The sequence below is a fragment of the Hemiscyllium ocellatum genome, chromosome 14 (assembly GCF_020745735.1).
Source record: "Hemiscyllium ocellatum isolate sHemOce1 chromosome 14, sHemOce1.pat.X.cur, whole genome shotgun sequence".
NCBI classification, from domain to species: Eukaryota; Metazoa; Chordata; class Chondrichthyes; order Orectolobiformes; family Hemiscylliidae; genus Hemiscyllium; species Hemiscyllium ocellatum.
This window is the reverse complement of record NC_083414.1, coordinates 17,749,177-17,764,466: the sequence shown is the minus strand read 5'-3', so window position 1 is coordinate 17,764,466 and position 15,290 is coordinate 17,749,177. Positions and strand designations below refer to the sequence as shown.

The 15,290-nt window shown below is 43.3% G+C and overlaps 1 protein-coding gene across 1 annotated transcript in view; it reads left to right on the top strand.

Annotated features, from left to right (window-relative positions):
• Positions 1-3,861, top strand: part of LOC132822458 (copine-9-like) — a 405,642-nt gene extending 401,781 nt beyond the window's left edge. The window contains exon 21 of the mRNA XM_060835837.1: positions 3,670-3,861. Within this exon, the coding sequence (XP_060691820.1) occupies positions 3,670-3,861 (192 nt within the window). The remainder of the gene's footprint in view (positions 1-3,669) is intronic.
• Positions 3,862-15,290: the final 11,429 nt, after the last annotated feature.

Genomic DNA, 15,290 nt, shown 5'->3' with positions numbered 1-15,290 from the left:
AAGGTCCACACACAACTTCTTTCTTTGACTGGCCCTATTTCTACCCTAGTTATCCTTTTATTCCTCACATACCTATAGAAAGCTTTAGGGGTCTCCTTTATTCTACCTGCTAAAGACTGCTCATGTCCCCTCCTTGCTCTTCTTAACATTCTCTTTAAATCCTTCCTAACTAATCTGTAACTTTCCATCATCTTATCTGAACCATCTCGTCTCAACGTCACATAAGCCTCCCTCTTCCGCTTAACAAGAAATACAATTTCTTCAGTAAACCACAGTTTCATTACCTTATCACTTCCTCCCTGCCTGACAGGGGCATACCTATCAAAGACACGCAATATCTGTTTCTGAAATCAGCTCCACATTTCAATTGTCCGCATTCCCTGCATTTTGCTACCCCATTTTATGCCTCCTAAGTCTTGCCTAATCACATTATAATTGTCCTTCCCCCATCAGTAACTCTTGCCCCTTGGCATGTACCTATCCCTTCCCATCACTAAACTAAACATGACCAAATTATGGTCACTCTCTCCAAAGTGCTCACGTACCACTAAATCAAACACCCGGCTTGGTTCATTACCAAGTACCAGATCAAGTGTGGCCCTCTTGTCGGCCCTTCGACATACTGTGTCAGAAAATACTCCTGCACACATTGGACAAAAACTGATCCATCCGACGTACTAGAGGAAGAGCATTTCCAGTCAATGTTAGGAAAGTTAAAGCCCCCATAACCCTGTTCCTTTCACTCCAACCCAGAATCATTTTGCCAAAATCCTCTCCTTTGTGGAAGCCGATAAAAAAAGCTCCCAGCATTGTGATCTCTCCTGTCCTGTTTCTAACCTCAGCCCATCCCACCTCAGTAGATGAGCCCTCATCAGATATTTTTTCAGCCACCATTGTACTGTCCTTAACGAACAAATACACACCTTCCCCACTTTTACCACCTTCCCTGATCTTAATGAAAGATCTAAACCCTGGAACCTGCAACATCCATTTCTGACTCTGCTCTATCCATGTCTCTGAAGTGACCACAACATCGAAGTCCCAGATACCTATTCATGCTGCAAGCTCACCTACTACATTCGAGATACACCCTGGTGTTAAAGTAGACACACTTCAAACTAGCTTGCTGTTTGCCAGCACACTCCTGTGACTATGAAATTCTGTCCATGTCCTCCCTACTCTCATCCTCCTGTACACTGGAACTATACCACAGGTTCCCATTGAGCATGGAGAGATAAGCTAGAGGAGGGTGAGGGTGGGGAGAAAATAGCATAGAGTACAATGGGTGAGTGGGGGAGGGGATGAAGGTGATAGGTCAGAGAGGAGAGGGTGGAGTAGGTAGGTGGAAAAGGAGCTAGGCAGGTCGGACAAGTCCGGACTAGTCGTGGGGACAGTGCTGAGCTGGAAGTTTGGAACTCGGGTGAGGTGGGGGAAGGGGAAATGAGGAAACTGTTGAAGTCCACATTGATGCCCTGGGGTTGCAGTGTTCCGAGGCAGAAGATGAGGGGTTCTTCCTTCAGGCGTCTGGTGGTGAGGGAGCGGCTGTGAAGGAGGCCCAGGACCTCCATGTCCTTGGCAGAGTGGGAGGGGGAGTTGAAATGTTGGGCCAAGGGGCGGTGTGGTTGAATGGTGTGGGTGTCTCGGAGATGTTCCCTAAAGCGCTCTGCTAGGAGGTGCCCAGTCTCCCCAATGTAGAGGAGACCGCATCGGGAGCAACGGATACAATAAATGATATTAGTGGATGTGGGTAAAACTTTGATGGATGTGGAAGGCTCCTTTAGGGCCTTGGATGGAGGTGAGGGAGGAGGTGTGGGCACAGGTTTTACAGTTCCTACGGTGGCAGGGGAAAGTGCCAGGATGGGAGGGTGGGTTGTAGGGGGGCGTGGACCTGACCAGGTAGTCACGAAGGCAACGGTCTTTGTGCAAGGCGGAAAGGGGTGCGGAGGGAAATATATCCCTGGTGGTGGTGTCTTTTTGGAGGTGGTGGAAATGTCGGCGGCTGATTTGGTTTATGAGAAGGTTTGTAGGGTGGAAGGTGAGCACCAGGGCGTACTGTCCTTGTTACGGTTGGAGGGGTAGGGTCTGAGAGCGGAGGTGCAGGATGTGGACGAGATGAGGATTTCGCTGCACTTTGGATGCTGCCTGAACTGCTGTGCTCTTCCAGCACCACTAATCCAGAATCTGGTTTCCAGCATCTGCAGTCATTGTTTTTACCTCACATGTTCCCATCCCCCAGCTGAGCTAGTTTAAACCCACCCGACTACCACTAGCAAATTTTCCACCCAGGATATTACTACTCCTCTGGCTCAAGTGAAGACCGTCCTGTTTGTAGAGGTCCCACCTTCCCCAGAATGAGCCCCAGTTATCCATATGCCTGAAACCCTCCCTCCTGCACCATCTGCAGCCACGTGTTTAGCTGATATCTCTTCTTGTTCCTTGCCTCACTATCACATGGCACAGGTAACAAACCAGGGATAACAACTCTGTTTGTTCTAGCTCTCAGCTTCCACTCTAGCTCCTTGAAATCCTGCCTTACATCCCTCACGCTTTTCCTACCTATGTTGTTGTTACCTACGTGGACCATGACTTGGTCCACCTCTCCCTTCAGGACCCCAAAGACATGATCCGACACATCATGGATGCTGGCACCTGGAAGGCAACACACCACCTGTGAGTCTCTTTCGGTTCCAACTGACTTCAATCTGACCCTCTAACTATTGAGTCCCCAATGACTAACACTCCCCTCTTTTCCCCCTTCCCTTCTGTGCAACAATGACAGACTCTGTGCCAGAGACCTTAACCCCAATGCATGTACCTGGTAAATCGTCCCCCTCCCCAACAGTATCCAAAATGGTATATTTGTTTTTCAGGGGAACGATCACAGGGGAACCTTGCATTGACTGTTTTCTTCCCCTTCTAACACTTACCCAGCTTTCTTTGTGCCTAGGAATAACTACTTCCCTGTGACTCTTATCTATCACATACTCTGCCTCCCAAATGATCCAAAGTTCATCCAGCTCTCTCTCCAGTTCCCTAATGAGGTCTTGAAGGAGTTAAGAGTTGGGTGCACTTCCTGAAGATGTACTTGGATGGGACACTAATGGCGTCCCTCACCTCAAACATCATGCAGGAGGAACGTGCAGGGAGTTTGCACGTTCTCCCTGTGTCTGCGTGGGTTTCCTCCGGGTGCTCCGGTTTCCTCCCACAGTCCAAAGATGTGTGAGTCAGGTGAATTGGCCATGCTAAATTGCCCTTGGTGTTAGGTAAGGGGTAAATGTAGGGGTATGGGTGGGTTGCGCTTTGGCGGGTCGGTGTGGACTTGTTGGGCCGAAGGGCCTGTTTCCACACTGTAAGTAATCTAATCTAATACCTCTCCCCGCACAGTCATCTCTGCTAGTCCCCTTATGAGAAAGTAGAAAAGAAGAGAAGCTTACCTGATGTGTCTCTGGTGTTTAGGTTAGAGGAGGTGAATGGGTGGGAGGCCCTACAAGGGTAGGGTCTCAGATTTAGAAAACACTCACTTATGTAGCTGAGGGGAAAAAAAGGACACAAAATTCAATAGAACAATGATCGACTCTACATCTAGATGACCTTTCAGAAAATTTACATGTGCTGTATGATACACTTGTGGCAGCATCCTTACCTCTGTGGCTATGAACTCTCTTTCAGTTCGTCCCATTCCGGGATTATGTCGATCGATCTGGAAATCAGGTTTTGAGTATGGCACGTCTTGCAAAGGATGTTTTAGCAGAAATCCCAGACCAGCTGCTCTCCTACATGAAGTCAAGAGACATCAAGCCACGGCCAGCACCTCCCTCGTACATGTCTGCCTCACAACAATCATTCCACACGAGGATCTGAGAAAATCCACTCTCTCTTCGATCATTTATAGACTGCTTTTAATATAATTCCTATTGGAACTTATGTAAATGTGTGTGCGTGTGAGTGAGAGAAATGGACAAGCATTGGACATGTTTGCGTTCCACTGTCAAGACATTGGCTATATTTATTCCAACTGCTGATGTCATTGTTGTGTTCATGGTTAACTGAGTGGAGATAATGGAAACTTGCTGGATGAGATCCATCGATTTTGTCAGGTTTGTAGCTTTGTATCAACTGCAGGCTCTCCTGTTCACCAGTCAGACAAAATGTCATTATGTGCTTTACTGGGTCCTGCTCTGAGCAGCTGAAAATTATCATTCTCCCATTCCCTAAAAGCTTGTAAATGCACTTTCAACATTTATCCAGTGTGATCTCGAAATATGGTTTAATGCCAATGGTAGCAGTGACCATTGACAGTAACCATTATCACTATGAAAGACCATAAACTGGGTTCTGTCATCAGTTTTTGAAGAAGAAACAATTAAATATCTTATTCTGCTGTCTTGATAAATTAATAGTGACTTTGGACCTCATGAGATTCATGGATTCTAGAAAGCAGTAAAATCGAACTTATGACAATGAATAATTCAGGTTTCCAAACAAGTTAGTACTGACTTCAAACCTTGTAGACAAAACTTTTCCTTGTCTCTTCTGGAGGTCAACATAAAATGCACTAGCTGAGGTTAACATTGTCCCTCTGCATAGCAATGCAACATGAGCATGTATATGCACAGGTTGATCCAAATATACTGCACACATCCTGTACTAACCCACATATGTTGTAATATTTTGTAACCCCAATACAGACTACATGTATCCATGTCTCTCTGTCTGTATAACCAACCACTGGATGATACATAAAAATAATACTGAGCTAACTTGCCTCTGGTTTACACCTCTTGCAGTTTGTCAAGAACACTCACTCCTCATAGTGGGAAGATTCAATTATTCTTCTCTTACCTCCAAAGTAGGAATTAGTCCACTCCATCACACACTTTGTTAACATGTATAATATAAGGATGATGATAACTTTATATCTTAAGTTCTCTCTTCTCCAATTAGCTGCACCCTGACCCCGAGGGCAGACAGCTACCCTTCGCTCTTTATGAAAAGAAACCTGATTTATCAAAAACCCTGGTTAACCCTTCTCACTCTGATGCCCTAAACATTAGAATCCTACAAAATGCAACATCACATGACCACTTTTATAATCTCACTCCCACATGTATATAAGAACTGCAAAATGCTATCTGCCAATATTGTGTAACCTCAGCTTGTCCTTTCAAAGTTTCCTACAATTTTGGCTTCTGGACATCCATGGTAGATAAATGCTTTTAGGGTCCATTTCTACTTCAGGTCTATAATTCCGGGAGCATGCCGTTTGTGAATGGTTGCATGTTCCTATTCATGGAGATTGCATCATACTGCTACAGAACATTATGGTATGTACAGTTAGAACCTTCAGTATTGTCCTGCTCATAAGACTGCTGTAAATCGGATCACAGGGTGAAATGAAAAATTGACCTGATAAAAGTAAAACATAAGCCAAGCACTTTGTGATGTAGAACATCAATACAATGCCAATTCGAAGGTCATGCCAAATAATATGTGATTTTCATTAAGAATCTATTAAAAGATGTAAAGGAAAATTCAGCTTATTATCTGAAGTGTTTTTCCTCCCTTCCTTTCTTGAAGTGTTACAAAACCACAGAAATGCATTCTTCATTTGGAGAGCTGATGTTTCAAGTCCAGTAAGATACTTTTCAGAACTGAAAAAGAATCATACTGGACTTGAGAAGTTAATTCTGTTTCTCTTTCCACAGGTGCTGCCAGATCTGCTGACTACCTCCAGCAGATTCTGTTGTTGGTTCAAATTTTTACACATTCTGTTTGCAGAATCTTAGATGTAGAATAGAAGGCACCCATTCTGTCTGCGCCAATTCTCCAGATGTATCATGACTTAATGCCATCCTCTGTCTTTTTCCCATACCCTACATGTTGTTTCTATCTACATAATCCATTGCCCGCTTGAATGCCTCAATTGATGCTACCTCCTCCAGAGGCAGAGTGCATTCTAGACCTGCACCACTCAGTATGTGAAGGTTTTTTTTCACACATCACATTTGCTTCTCTTGCAGATCTGTGCACTTTCATTCTTGGTCCTTCTACAAGGGCAGCACAGAGGCACAATGGTTAGCACTGCTGCCTCACAGCGCCAGAGACCCGGGTTCAATTCCCGACTCAGGCGACTGACTGTGTGGAGTTTGCACATTCTCCCCGTGTTTGCGTGGGTTTCCTCTGGGTGGTCTGGTTTCTTCCCACAGTCCAAAGATGTGCAGTTCAGGTGAATAGCCATGCTAAATTGCCCGTAGTGTTAGGTAAAAGGGGTAAATGTAGGAGAATGGGTGGGTTGCGCTTCGGCAGGTCAGTGTGGACTTGTTGGGCCGAAGGGCCTGTTTCCACACTGTAAGTAATCTAATATCTAATAAGTAGGAACAATTCCTTCCTATCAACTCTATCCAGCTCCCTCATGACTTTGAAAACCTCTTTCAGATCTCCCCTTAGCTTTATTCTATCCTAGTAGAACAGTCCCAAGTTCTCCAATCTATCTATTAAAATTACTCACCATTGGAACCATCCATGTAAATTTCTTCTGCACTCTTTCCAATCTGTTCACATTCTATAATGAGATGCCCAGAACTGTACACAAATATACCAGCTGAGGTCTAACAAGTGTATTTTACAAGCTTAAAATGCCTCGCTCCTGCACTCTATGCCCCTATTAACAAAGCTCAATGCTGAATGCTTTATTAACTGCTCTCTCCACCTGTCCTGCCACCTTCAATGATCTGTGCACACCTAGGTCCCTTTGTTCCTGCACGCACTTTAAAATTGTTACCTAATTTATATTGTCCAACCACGTATTTCTTACCAAAATAACACTTCTTTGCAATTAATTAATCTGTCACATATCTGCCCATTCCACTAACATGTCCATATCCTTTTGAAGTTCTACACTGCCTTCCTCACAGTTTGCAACACTTCCAAGTTTCATATCATTCACAAACTTGGAAATTATCCACTGCAGATTACAATCTAGATCAACAAAATATATTAGGAAAAGCATGGGTCACAGTAGCAATCCCAGGGAACTGTATCTTCCTCCAGCCTGAAAAATACCCACTGACCAATACTCTCTGATTTCTATCACTCAGCCAATTTTGTATCAACGTAACTATTGTTCCTTAAATTTCTTAGGCTGCAACCTTTCTTAAAAGTCTGTTATGAGGTACTGTATCAAATACCTTCTGGAAGTCCACGTATACCATATCAACAGCATTATCCCCATTGGTCCTTTCTGTTAACTCTTCAAAATACTTCAAGAAGTTATTAAACATGATTTCCCCTTGGATAATCATACTGGCTCTTCACAATTAATTCACATTTTTCCATATGACTATTAATTTAAGCCTGTATAATTGTTTCTACAGATGCAAAGTATTTGTTTAAATTCTCTTGCGTGCCCCAGTCTCTATTTTTAAAGACCTTTTGATCCCGAATCAGCCTTATACCTCCTATTACCACTGTTTTACTATTTATATGCTGATAGAAAATTTTGAAATATCACTTCATGTTGCCTCTGGTCTTTTCTCATGATTCCTCTTTGCTTCTCTAAAATGCTTTTTTTTCATTTCCCCTCTGAACCTTCTCTAGTTTTCTTGGTTCTCAATTGTACGATATACCTGATACCGTATATTCAAAGACAGCATCTAGTTCCTTTGTCATCCAGGGAGCTCTGGATTTATGTGTCATATTTTTCTCTTTTAAGGAAGTATAACTTGATCATCCCTGAACTATCTCCTCTTTGAAGGGAGCCCATTACTCAGTTACAGTTTTATCCACTAGCATTTCCTCCCCAGTTTATCCAACTCTATTATTGCACGATTGATGTTGGTTTTCCTCCAACTGATTTTTCTTACGCTGGATCAACAATTGACATTTTCCACCAACATCCAAATTCTTATGATACAATGACTGCTATCTCCTAAATGTTCGCCCTCTGAAACATGATCCAAAACAAAGCACAGCAAGTACATTTGATCTTATCCTTATTGTACTCCACAAACACATACCATTTTAGAATAGTTGACAGCTTTGCCAATTTTACAATTACATCAATACTAGATAATAAGCTTTTCTCAAGGCTAGGAGATTAATCTTTCCTTTAGGAATTGGATTTTCCCATCCTGACATCAAGTTGAAATGCATGGGCTTTAAAGTGATGGGTGGAACCTGATTCCAAGGTCCTGAGTGCTAGCAAATTTAATTGACACGTGAAAAGCAATGAGCCCCACTTAGTGGGCTTGACATTGTTAGCACCATTGTGGAAGTAGGCATTTGAGATCTTTTGCAATTTTCAAGGAGTTGAGTCTGTTTGGGAACATGCCATCAGCTCAGAGATGTTGTAAACCATGTGTCTTGTCAGGAGCCATATGGAAAGTGAATTTAAAAGATGCTTCCAACTTTGAATGTCATAATAACATGTTGTATCATTATTTAAACATGTTTACAACACAGACGTTGATGATAAGGCTTTGTTTTGAAAAGGTAAGTGACTATTAAACAACGTGTTTGACAAATTGTGACTTCTGAAATCTGGAAGGCAGTCATGGTAATGAACATAATTATTCAAGTGGAAAAATCTTCAGATCCATTTCAGTATATTATCCAATGGGTAAGGTGCTATTTTGCATTGCACAACAGTGAAATATAGGTTTGTTTGAATGAGAAGTCCCTTTGCTTTCATATTTTCCTTGAGGGTCCATTAAACCATCTGTTTCAAAGCTTGACAGATGGCTGGGTTTTCACTGTCTTTAAAATTTAGCCCTACCATCTGTTTGGCTGTTTCAAAGCTTTGACAGTTGGATAACCTTTTTTTGAAAAAAATGCTCAGCAGCTACATGTATTCAGGAGGTTTAGTTACACAGTTCAACAGAAAGTCATTATGAATGCCGTGCAAATTTCAAGAAATATTCCTACTCACTCCACCCCCATTCCCCCTAAAAAAGATACAGATCTGGCCCTAGAATAGATTAGATTCCCTATGGTGTGGAAACAGGCCCTTCTGCCCAACCAGCCCACACCGACTCTCCGAAGAGTAACCCACTCAGACCCATTTCCCTCTGACTAATGCATCTAACACTATGGGCAATTTAGCATAGCCAATTCACTTGCCCTGCGGGAGGAAACCAGAGCACCCAGAGGAAACCCACGCAGACACTGGGAGAATGTGCAAATTCCACACAGACAGTCACCCAAGGCTGGAATTGAACCTGAGACCCTGGTGCTGTGAGGCAGCAGTGCTAACCACTGAGCCACATGCTGTTCTCTACCAAAAGAATCAGGGCTTACTAGGTTACATACTGCAACCTGACATTTTATTGAATGCTGGATGTTGTGCAAGTCTTCTCTTGAGGTATTTACTATAGTGGGATTAACCTTGCTGTCACCCATCTGTCCTTGGTGACTCACCATGTCTAGAGCCCAAACCTTTACCTCTTTCTAATGGCCATACAGAGCCAGCGTTTGAGCTGGTGACTATAAACGCCGGATCTGATGGCAGTATTTCTTCCTCAGCTATCTGCTTTCTCTCTAGGCTTTCAGCCTCCTGCATGGCTGACTGAGCAGGCAGGAGTTTCTGTGTACTTGAAAGTACCAAAACAGAAGGGCTAGGTGGACTGGTGAAAGGGGGAGATGAGAGAATTGGGTGGTTACACTTCCATTCATATATCATAATGGACCGCAGGATGAGGATGAAATAGAATTTGAGAAGCTTCATCAGACAAGAGTACATTGGCAAAGGCTCAGTCCACCTCCTAGCAGCACTGTCTCCTCCATGGGGGTTAAACCACGACCCCCAGCCCAAGCCCCTTTTGCCGGCTCCAGTTCTGCAGCTTCTATTATGAGATAGCTCATCCTGAGAAAAAGAGAGATGCCAGTATGATACAATCTGTTTGGGTTATATGTCTGCCCTTGATAGTAGCTGACATGTGTGCAAATTGTGAGATGTGAATGTGCAGCTTCCTGCAGTGCGACATGGGATGAAATTATAAATACTAAATATGAATCATGGTTGACATAGGTTGCAGGTAAGTAATGGAAGGGAATGTGGTGAATGGAATGGAATATGTGGCTATTGAATTGAATTGAATTAGCTTTATTGTCACATCCTCAAACGAATACAGTGAAAAGTTTACAAATCACGATTTGTACTGCCATCTTAGCTACAAGATACCTAGGTACAAATCCTTCAGGACAAAATTTTAGGAGAAAAAAATTAGAAAAATAAAGGAATAAAAAGTTCAGCATTACAAATCATAGGAACAAATTGGAAAATAGAGAAATAAAATATTCAGAGCAGTTATGACTTGTACATATTCTGGCACTGCCCAAAGGTTTCACTATTTGCCTGGAGTGAGGTGGGATAAATGTGTTTTCCCCTTCTATCACTCTTTGTATGCCCACAATAGGGTTTTGAATTTTGTTACTGTGTTGACAAATTAGCATGGCCTTGACTGTGTACAGATCTGTAAAAAGATATTAGCCAGACAGCTTTCTTGAGTTAAGCACATAGGGAATTGTTTTTAATTGCTAACATCCACTCAGGTAAAGAGTGTTAAAATATTTTTAAAATTGCATTCTACTTCCTATTAACATGCACAAATGCATACACACTCCCTAAGTATTCAAAAAATGAAATACAACTTTACAGAATATTGGACTTAATCTTGGTCAAGTAAGATCACATAAAAAGGTTAAGTCAGTAAAGGTGTACCACTGCAACTGGATGTTTTGGTTCTCGTAAAAATGTGGTGGCCAATAGAACAGAGAACATAGAACAGTATAGCACAGTAAAGGCCCTTCAGCCCTCGTTGTTGTGCCGACTCTGAGATCAGACTAAGCTACATCCCCTTCATTTTACTATCATCCATGTGCCTATCCAAGAGTCGCTTAAATGTCCCTAATGTATATGACTCTACTACTACAGTTGGCAGTGCATTCCACGCACCCACCACTCTTTGTGCGAAGAACCTACCTCCACTAAACCTTCCTCCAATCAGCTTAAAATGATGACCCCTCATAATATCCATTTCTGCCCTGGGAAAAGTGTCTCCGGTTATCCATTCTATCTGTGCCTCTCATCATCTTGTACACCACTATCCTTCACTCTAAGAAAAGCCCTAGCTCCCTCAACTTTTCTTCATAAGACATGCCCTCCAGTCCAGACAGCATCCTGGTAAATCTCTTCTGCATATCCTTCCTATAATGAGGCGACCAGAACTGAACATAATATTCCAAGTGCGGTCTAACCAGGGCTTTACAGAGCTGCAGCGTAAGCTAGCGGCTCTTAAACTCAATCCCCCTGCTAATGAAAACCAACACACCATATGCCTTCTTAACAACCCTGTCAACTTGTGTGGCAACTCTGTGAAAGTGTACCCCCAAGATCCCTCTGTTCCTCCACACTGCCAAGAATCCTTACCCCTATAATCTGCATTCAAATTTGACCTTCACACTTTTCCAGGTTGAACTCCATTTACCAAGCCAGAATCTGCATCTTTCCAGTGTCTTGTTGCAACCTACAACTGCCCTCCACACTATCCACAACTCCACCAACTGGTCTGTAATTCCCAGGGTTATCCCTATTCCCTTTCTTGAACAAAGGAATAACATTTACCACCCTCCAATTATCTAGTACTACTCCAGTGGACAGTGAGGATGCAAAGATCATCACCAAAGGTGCAGGAATCTCTTCCCTCACTTCCCATAGTAACTTTGAGGATATCTCGTCTGGCCCAGAGGACTTATCTATTGTCGTGTTTTTCAAAATTTCCAGCACATCCCCCTTCCTAACATCAACCTGTTCAAGTGTATCAGCCTATTTCATGCTGTCCTCACAAACTAAAAGGTCCCTCTCAGTAGTGAATCTGAAGCAAAGTATTCATTAAGGATCTCCACTCCCTCCTCTGACTTCAGGCGTAAGTTTCCTCTAATATTCTTGATTGGCCCTACCTTCACTCTGGTCATCCTCTTGTTCCTCACGTAAGTGTAGAATGCCTTAGGATTTTCCTTAATCTTACCTGCTAAAGCTTTTTCATGCCCCCCTTCTAGCTCTCCTAAGTCCATTCTCCAGTTCCTTCCTGGCTACCTCTAACCCTCAAAACCCTGTCTGATCCTTGCCTCCTCAACCTCAAGTAAGCTTTCTTCTTCCTTTAGACTAGATGTTCCGTTGTCACCTAAGGTTCTTTCAATTTCCCATCGCTTCCTTGCCTCAGGGAAAAACCTTTCCAGTACTATCAGCAAGTGCTTCCTGAACAACCTCCATTATTCCTGATTGGCCCTACTCTCACTCTGGCCATCCTGTTGTTCCTCAAATAAGTGTAGAACCCCTTGGAGTTTTCCTTTACCTTATCTGCCAAGGCTTTTTTTATGCCCCCTTCTAGCTCTTCTAGGTCCATTTTTCAGTTCCTTCCTGGCTACCTTGTAAGCCTCTAGAGCCCGGTCTGATCCTTGCTTCCTCAATCTTAAGTCAATAGATCTCCTTCTGCTACATCGCTGTCGTTGAGTTGAAATCTTGCTGTAAAATTCAATGTTTGCAGCAAGAAGATTTTCTGATTGGTATTCAAGTCCTGAGGAGGCTCCACAGCTGCGAGAGGTCTCAGAGACAGGCAAGTCAAATCCAGCACTCACAAAGAGCCTGGTCACATGATTTCTCTCCAGCCTGACCATAGAAATTCACAGAAGTGGTCACCATCAAGAGACTAGTAATCCTCTGCTGACATGGGTTCAGATTTCACCACTGCAGCTGGTGGAATTTAGATTCAATTACTAAATGCCTGTGTTTGCTGACACAGCAAGCTTTAGGCAGATGATTGTGCATGCGCTTGTGAATCACGACAAATACTGTCCTACTGAAAGCTAGTCTCAGTAATGGTGAATTTGAAACTGTTATCCATTTTTGTCTAAGCCTATGTGGTCCACTAATGCTATGTCGAGAAGGAAATCTACCAGCCTTACCCAGTCTGGCCTACACGTTACTCCAGTCCTACATATGGGTTTCCACCGGATCCTCCAGTTTCCTCTCACAGTCCAAAGGTGTTCAGGTTAAGTGGATTGGCCACACTGAATTGACCAAAGTGTTCAGGGATATAGAATCCCTACAGTGTGGAAACAGGCCCTTCAGCCTAACAAGTCCACACTGACCCTCTGAAGAGTAACCCACCCAGACCCATTCCCCTATTCTATTATTCTACATTTACCCCTGACTAATGCACCTAATCTACACATCCCTGAACACCATGGCAATTTAGCATGGCGAATTCACCAAACTTGCACATCTTTGGACTGTGTGAGTAAACTGGAGCATCCAGAGGAAACCCACACAGACATGGTGAGAATGTGCAAATGCCACACACAGACAGTCGCTCGAGGCTGGAAACGAACCCAGGTCCCTGGCCCTGTGAGGAAGTAGTGCTAACCACTGAGCCACCGTGCCACCAGCCTTACCCAGTCTGGCCACAGTAAATTCACAGAAGTGGTTATCATCAAGAGACTAGTAATCCTCTGCTGACATGGGTTCAAATTTCATCACAGCAGCAGGTGGAATTTAGATTGTGTAGATTAGCCATGGGAAATGCAGGGTTATAGGATAGGAGGATGGATCTGGTTGGGCTGATCCTTGGCGTAGACTTGTTGGGGTGAATGTTTCCACATAGAGTCATAGAGTCCTACAGCACAGAGATAGGCCCTTTGGCCCAAACTGGTTCATGCCAACCAAAATGTCCATTAACACAAACCCCATTTCCCTGGACTTGGCCTATAACGTTTTCAACCTTTCCTATCCACATTTTTGTCCAAATGCCTTTTAACTGTTGTTAATGTACCCGCCTCAACCATTTCTGCTGGCAGCTCATCCCATTTGCGTACCACCCTCTGTGTAAAGAAGTTGCCCCTCAAGTTCCCTTTTATTCTTTCTTCTTTAACTTTAAACTGATTCCCTCTAGTCCTTAATTCTTCCTTGAAAAGACTGAGTGCATTCACCTCTCATGATATTATACACTTGTATATGATCATCCATAATCTCCTAAACTCTCAAGAAAAACGTCTTTGCCAACCTCTCCCTATAGCTCAGACCCTTGAGTCCTGGCAACATCCTTGTAAATTACTTCTACAGTTTTTCCAGTTTAATAACATCCTTCCCATAGCAAAGTGACCAAAACTGAACACAATACTCCAAGTGTGGCCTCACCAATGTCCTGTACAACTGCAACATAACTTCCCAACTTCTATCCTCAGAGCCCTGACTGATGAAGGCCACTGTGCCAAAAGCTTTCTTCACTGCCCCGTCTACCTGTGACTCCACTTTCAGAGGACTGCGCACCTGAACTCCAAGGTCCCTCTGGTCCACTATACTTCTTAAGGCGCTAGCATTCGCCATGAAACTCCTACCTTGATTTGACTTTCCAAAACGTAAGACCTCACATTTATCTATATTAAACTCCATTTGTCAGGATTCCATTCTATTCTAATGTAGTTGACTCTTTACTGCCCTCTGAAATGGCCTAGCAAGCCATTCAATTCAAGGGATGGGATAGGCAACAAATGCTAGCCTTGCTAAATAAATAAACAGAAGTTCCCAAAAGGAAGCTTTCACCAGCTTCACTCTAGCCATTGTGTGATAGCCAAAGTGATTGATTTTTAAATGTCCTATTCGTTAACTCCTGAATGGTAGTGATGCAAGTGGAAGGAACTCTTCAGACCTCCAGTCTGGGGGTTCTACTATTTTTGTTGGATTCTCCACAGACTTTGCATCACCATGGAGTGGAATGTGGCTCTGTAGATGCAGATAAGCAGGCACTTTTAAGCCAGTGACCTTTGTTTAGCAAAGTATCTTCTTAAATAAAAGTTCAATCTATATATGACGTGTCAATTAAATTATAAATTAATGTTCCACATAGTACATAGAGTCATGGAGATATACAGCATGGAAACAGACCATCTGGTCTAACTCGTCCATGCCAACCAGATATCCTAAATAAGTCTAGTCCCATTTGCTAACATTTGGCCCATACCTCTCTAAACCCTTCCTATTCATATACCCAATGGCTGACCACCAATGGTCTTACCACCTGTTCAGCCTTTCCATTCTCAACTTTGCAGAAAGTATCCAAGAGCTCCTCCATGTTGAGGTGCCTTCACAATTGCCTGTCTGCCTCAGCAGCATCCACCTCTTTCAGTTGGTCAGGCACCAGCCAGTCATGCAGGACCTTGGATTGGGCCTTCCACTTCAGGAGGCCACCATATTGCACAGCAGAGGTCCTGAGGACACGTACATACTGGGGCTGCAT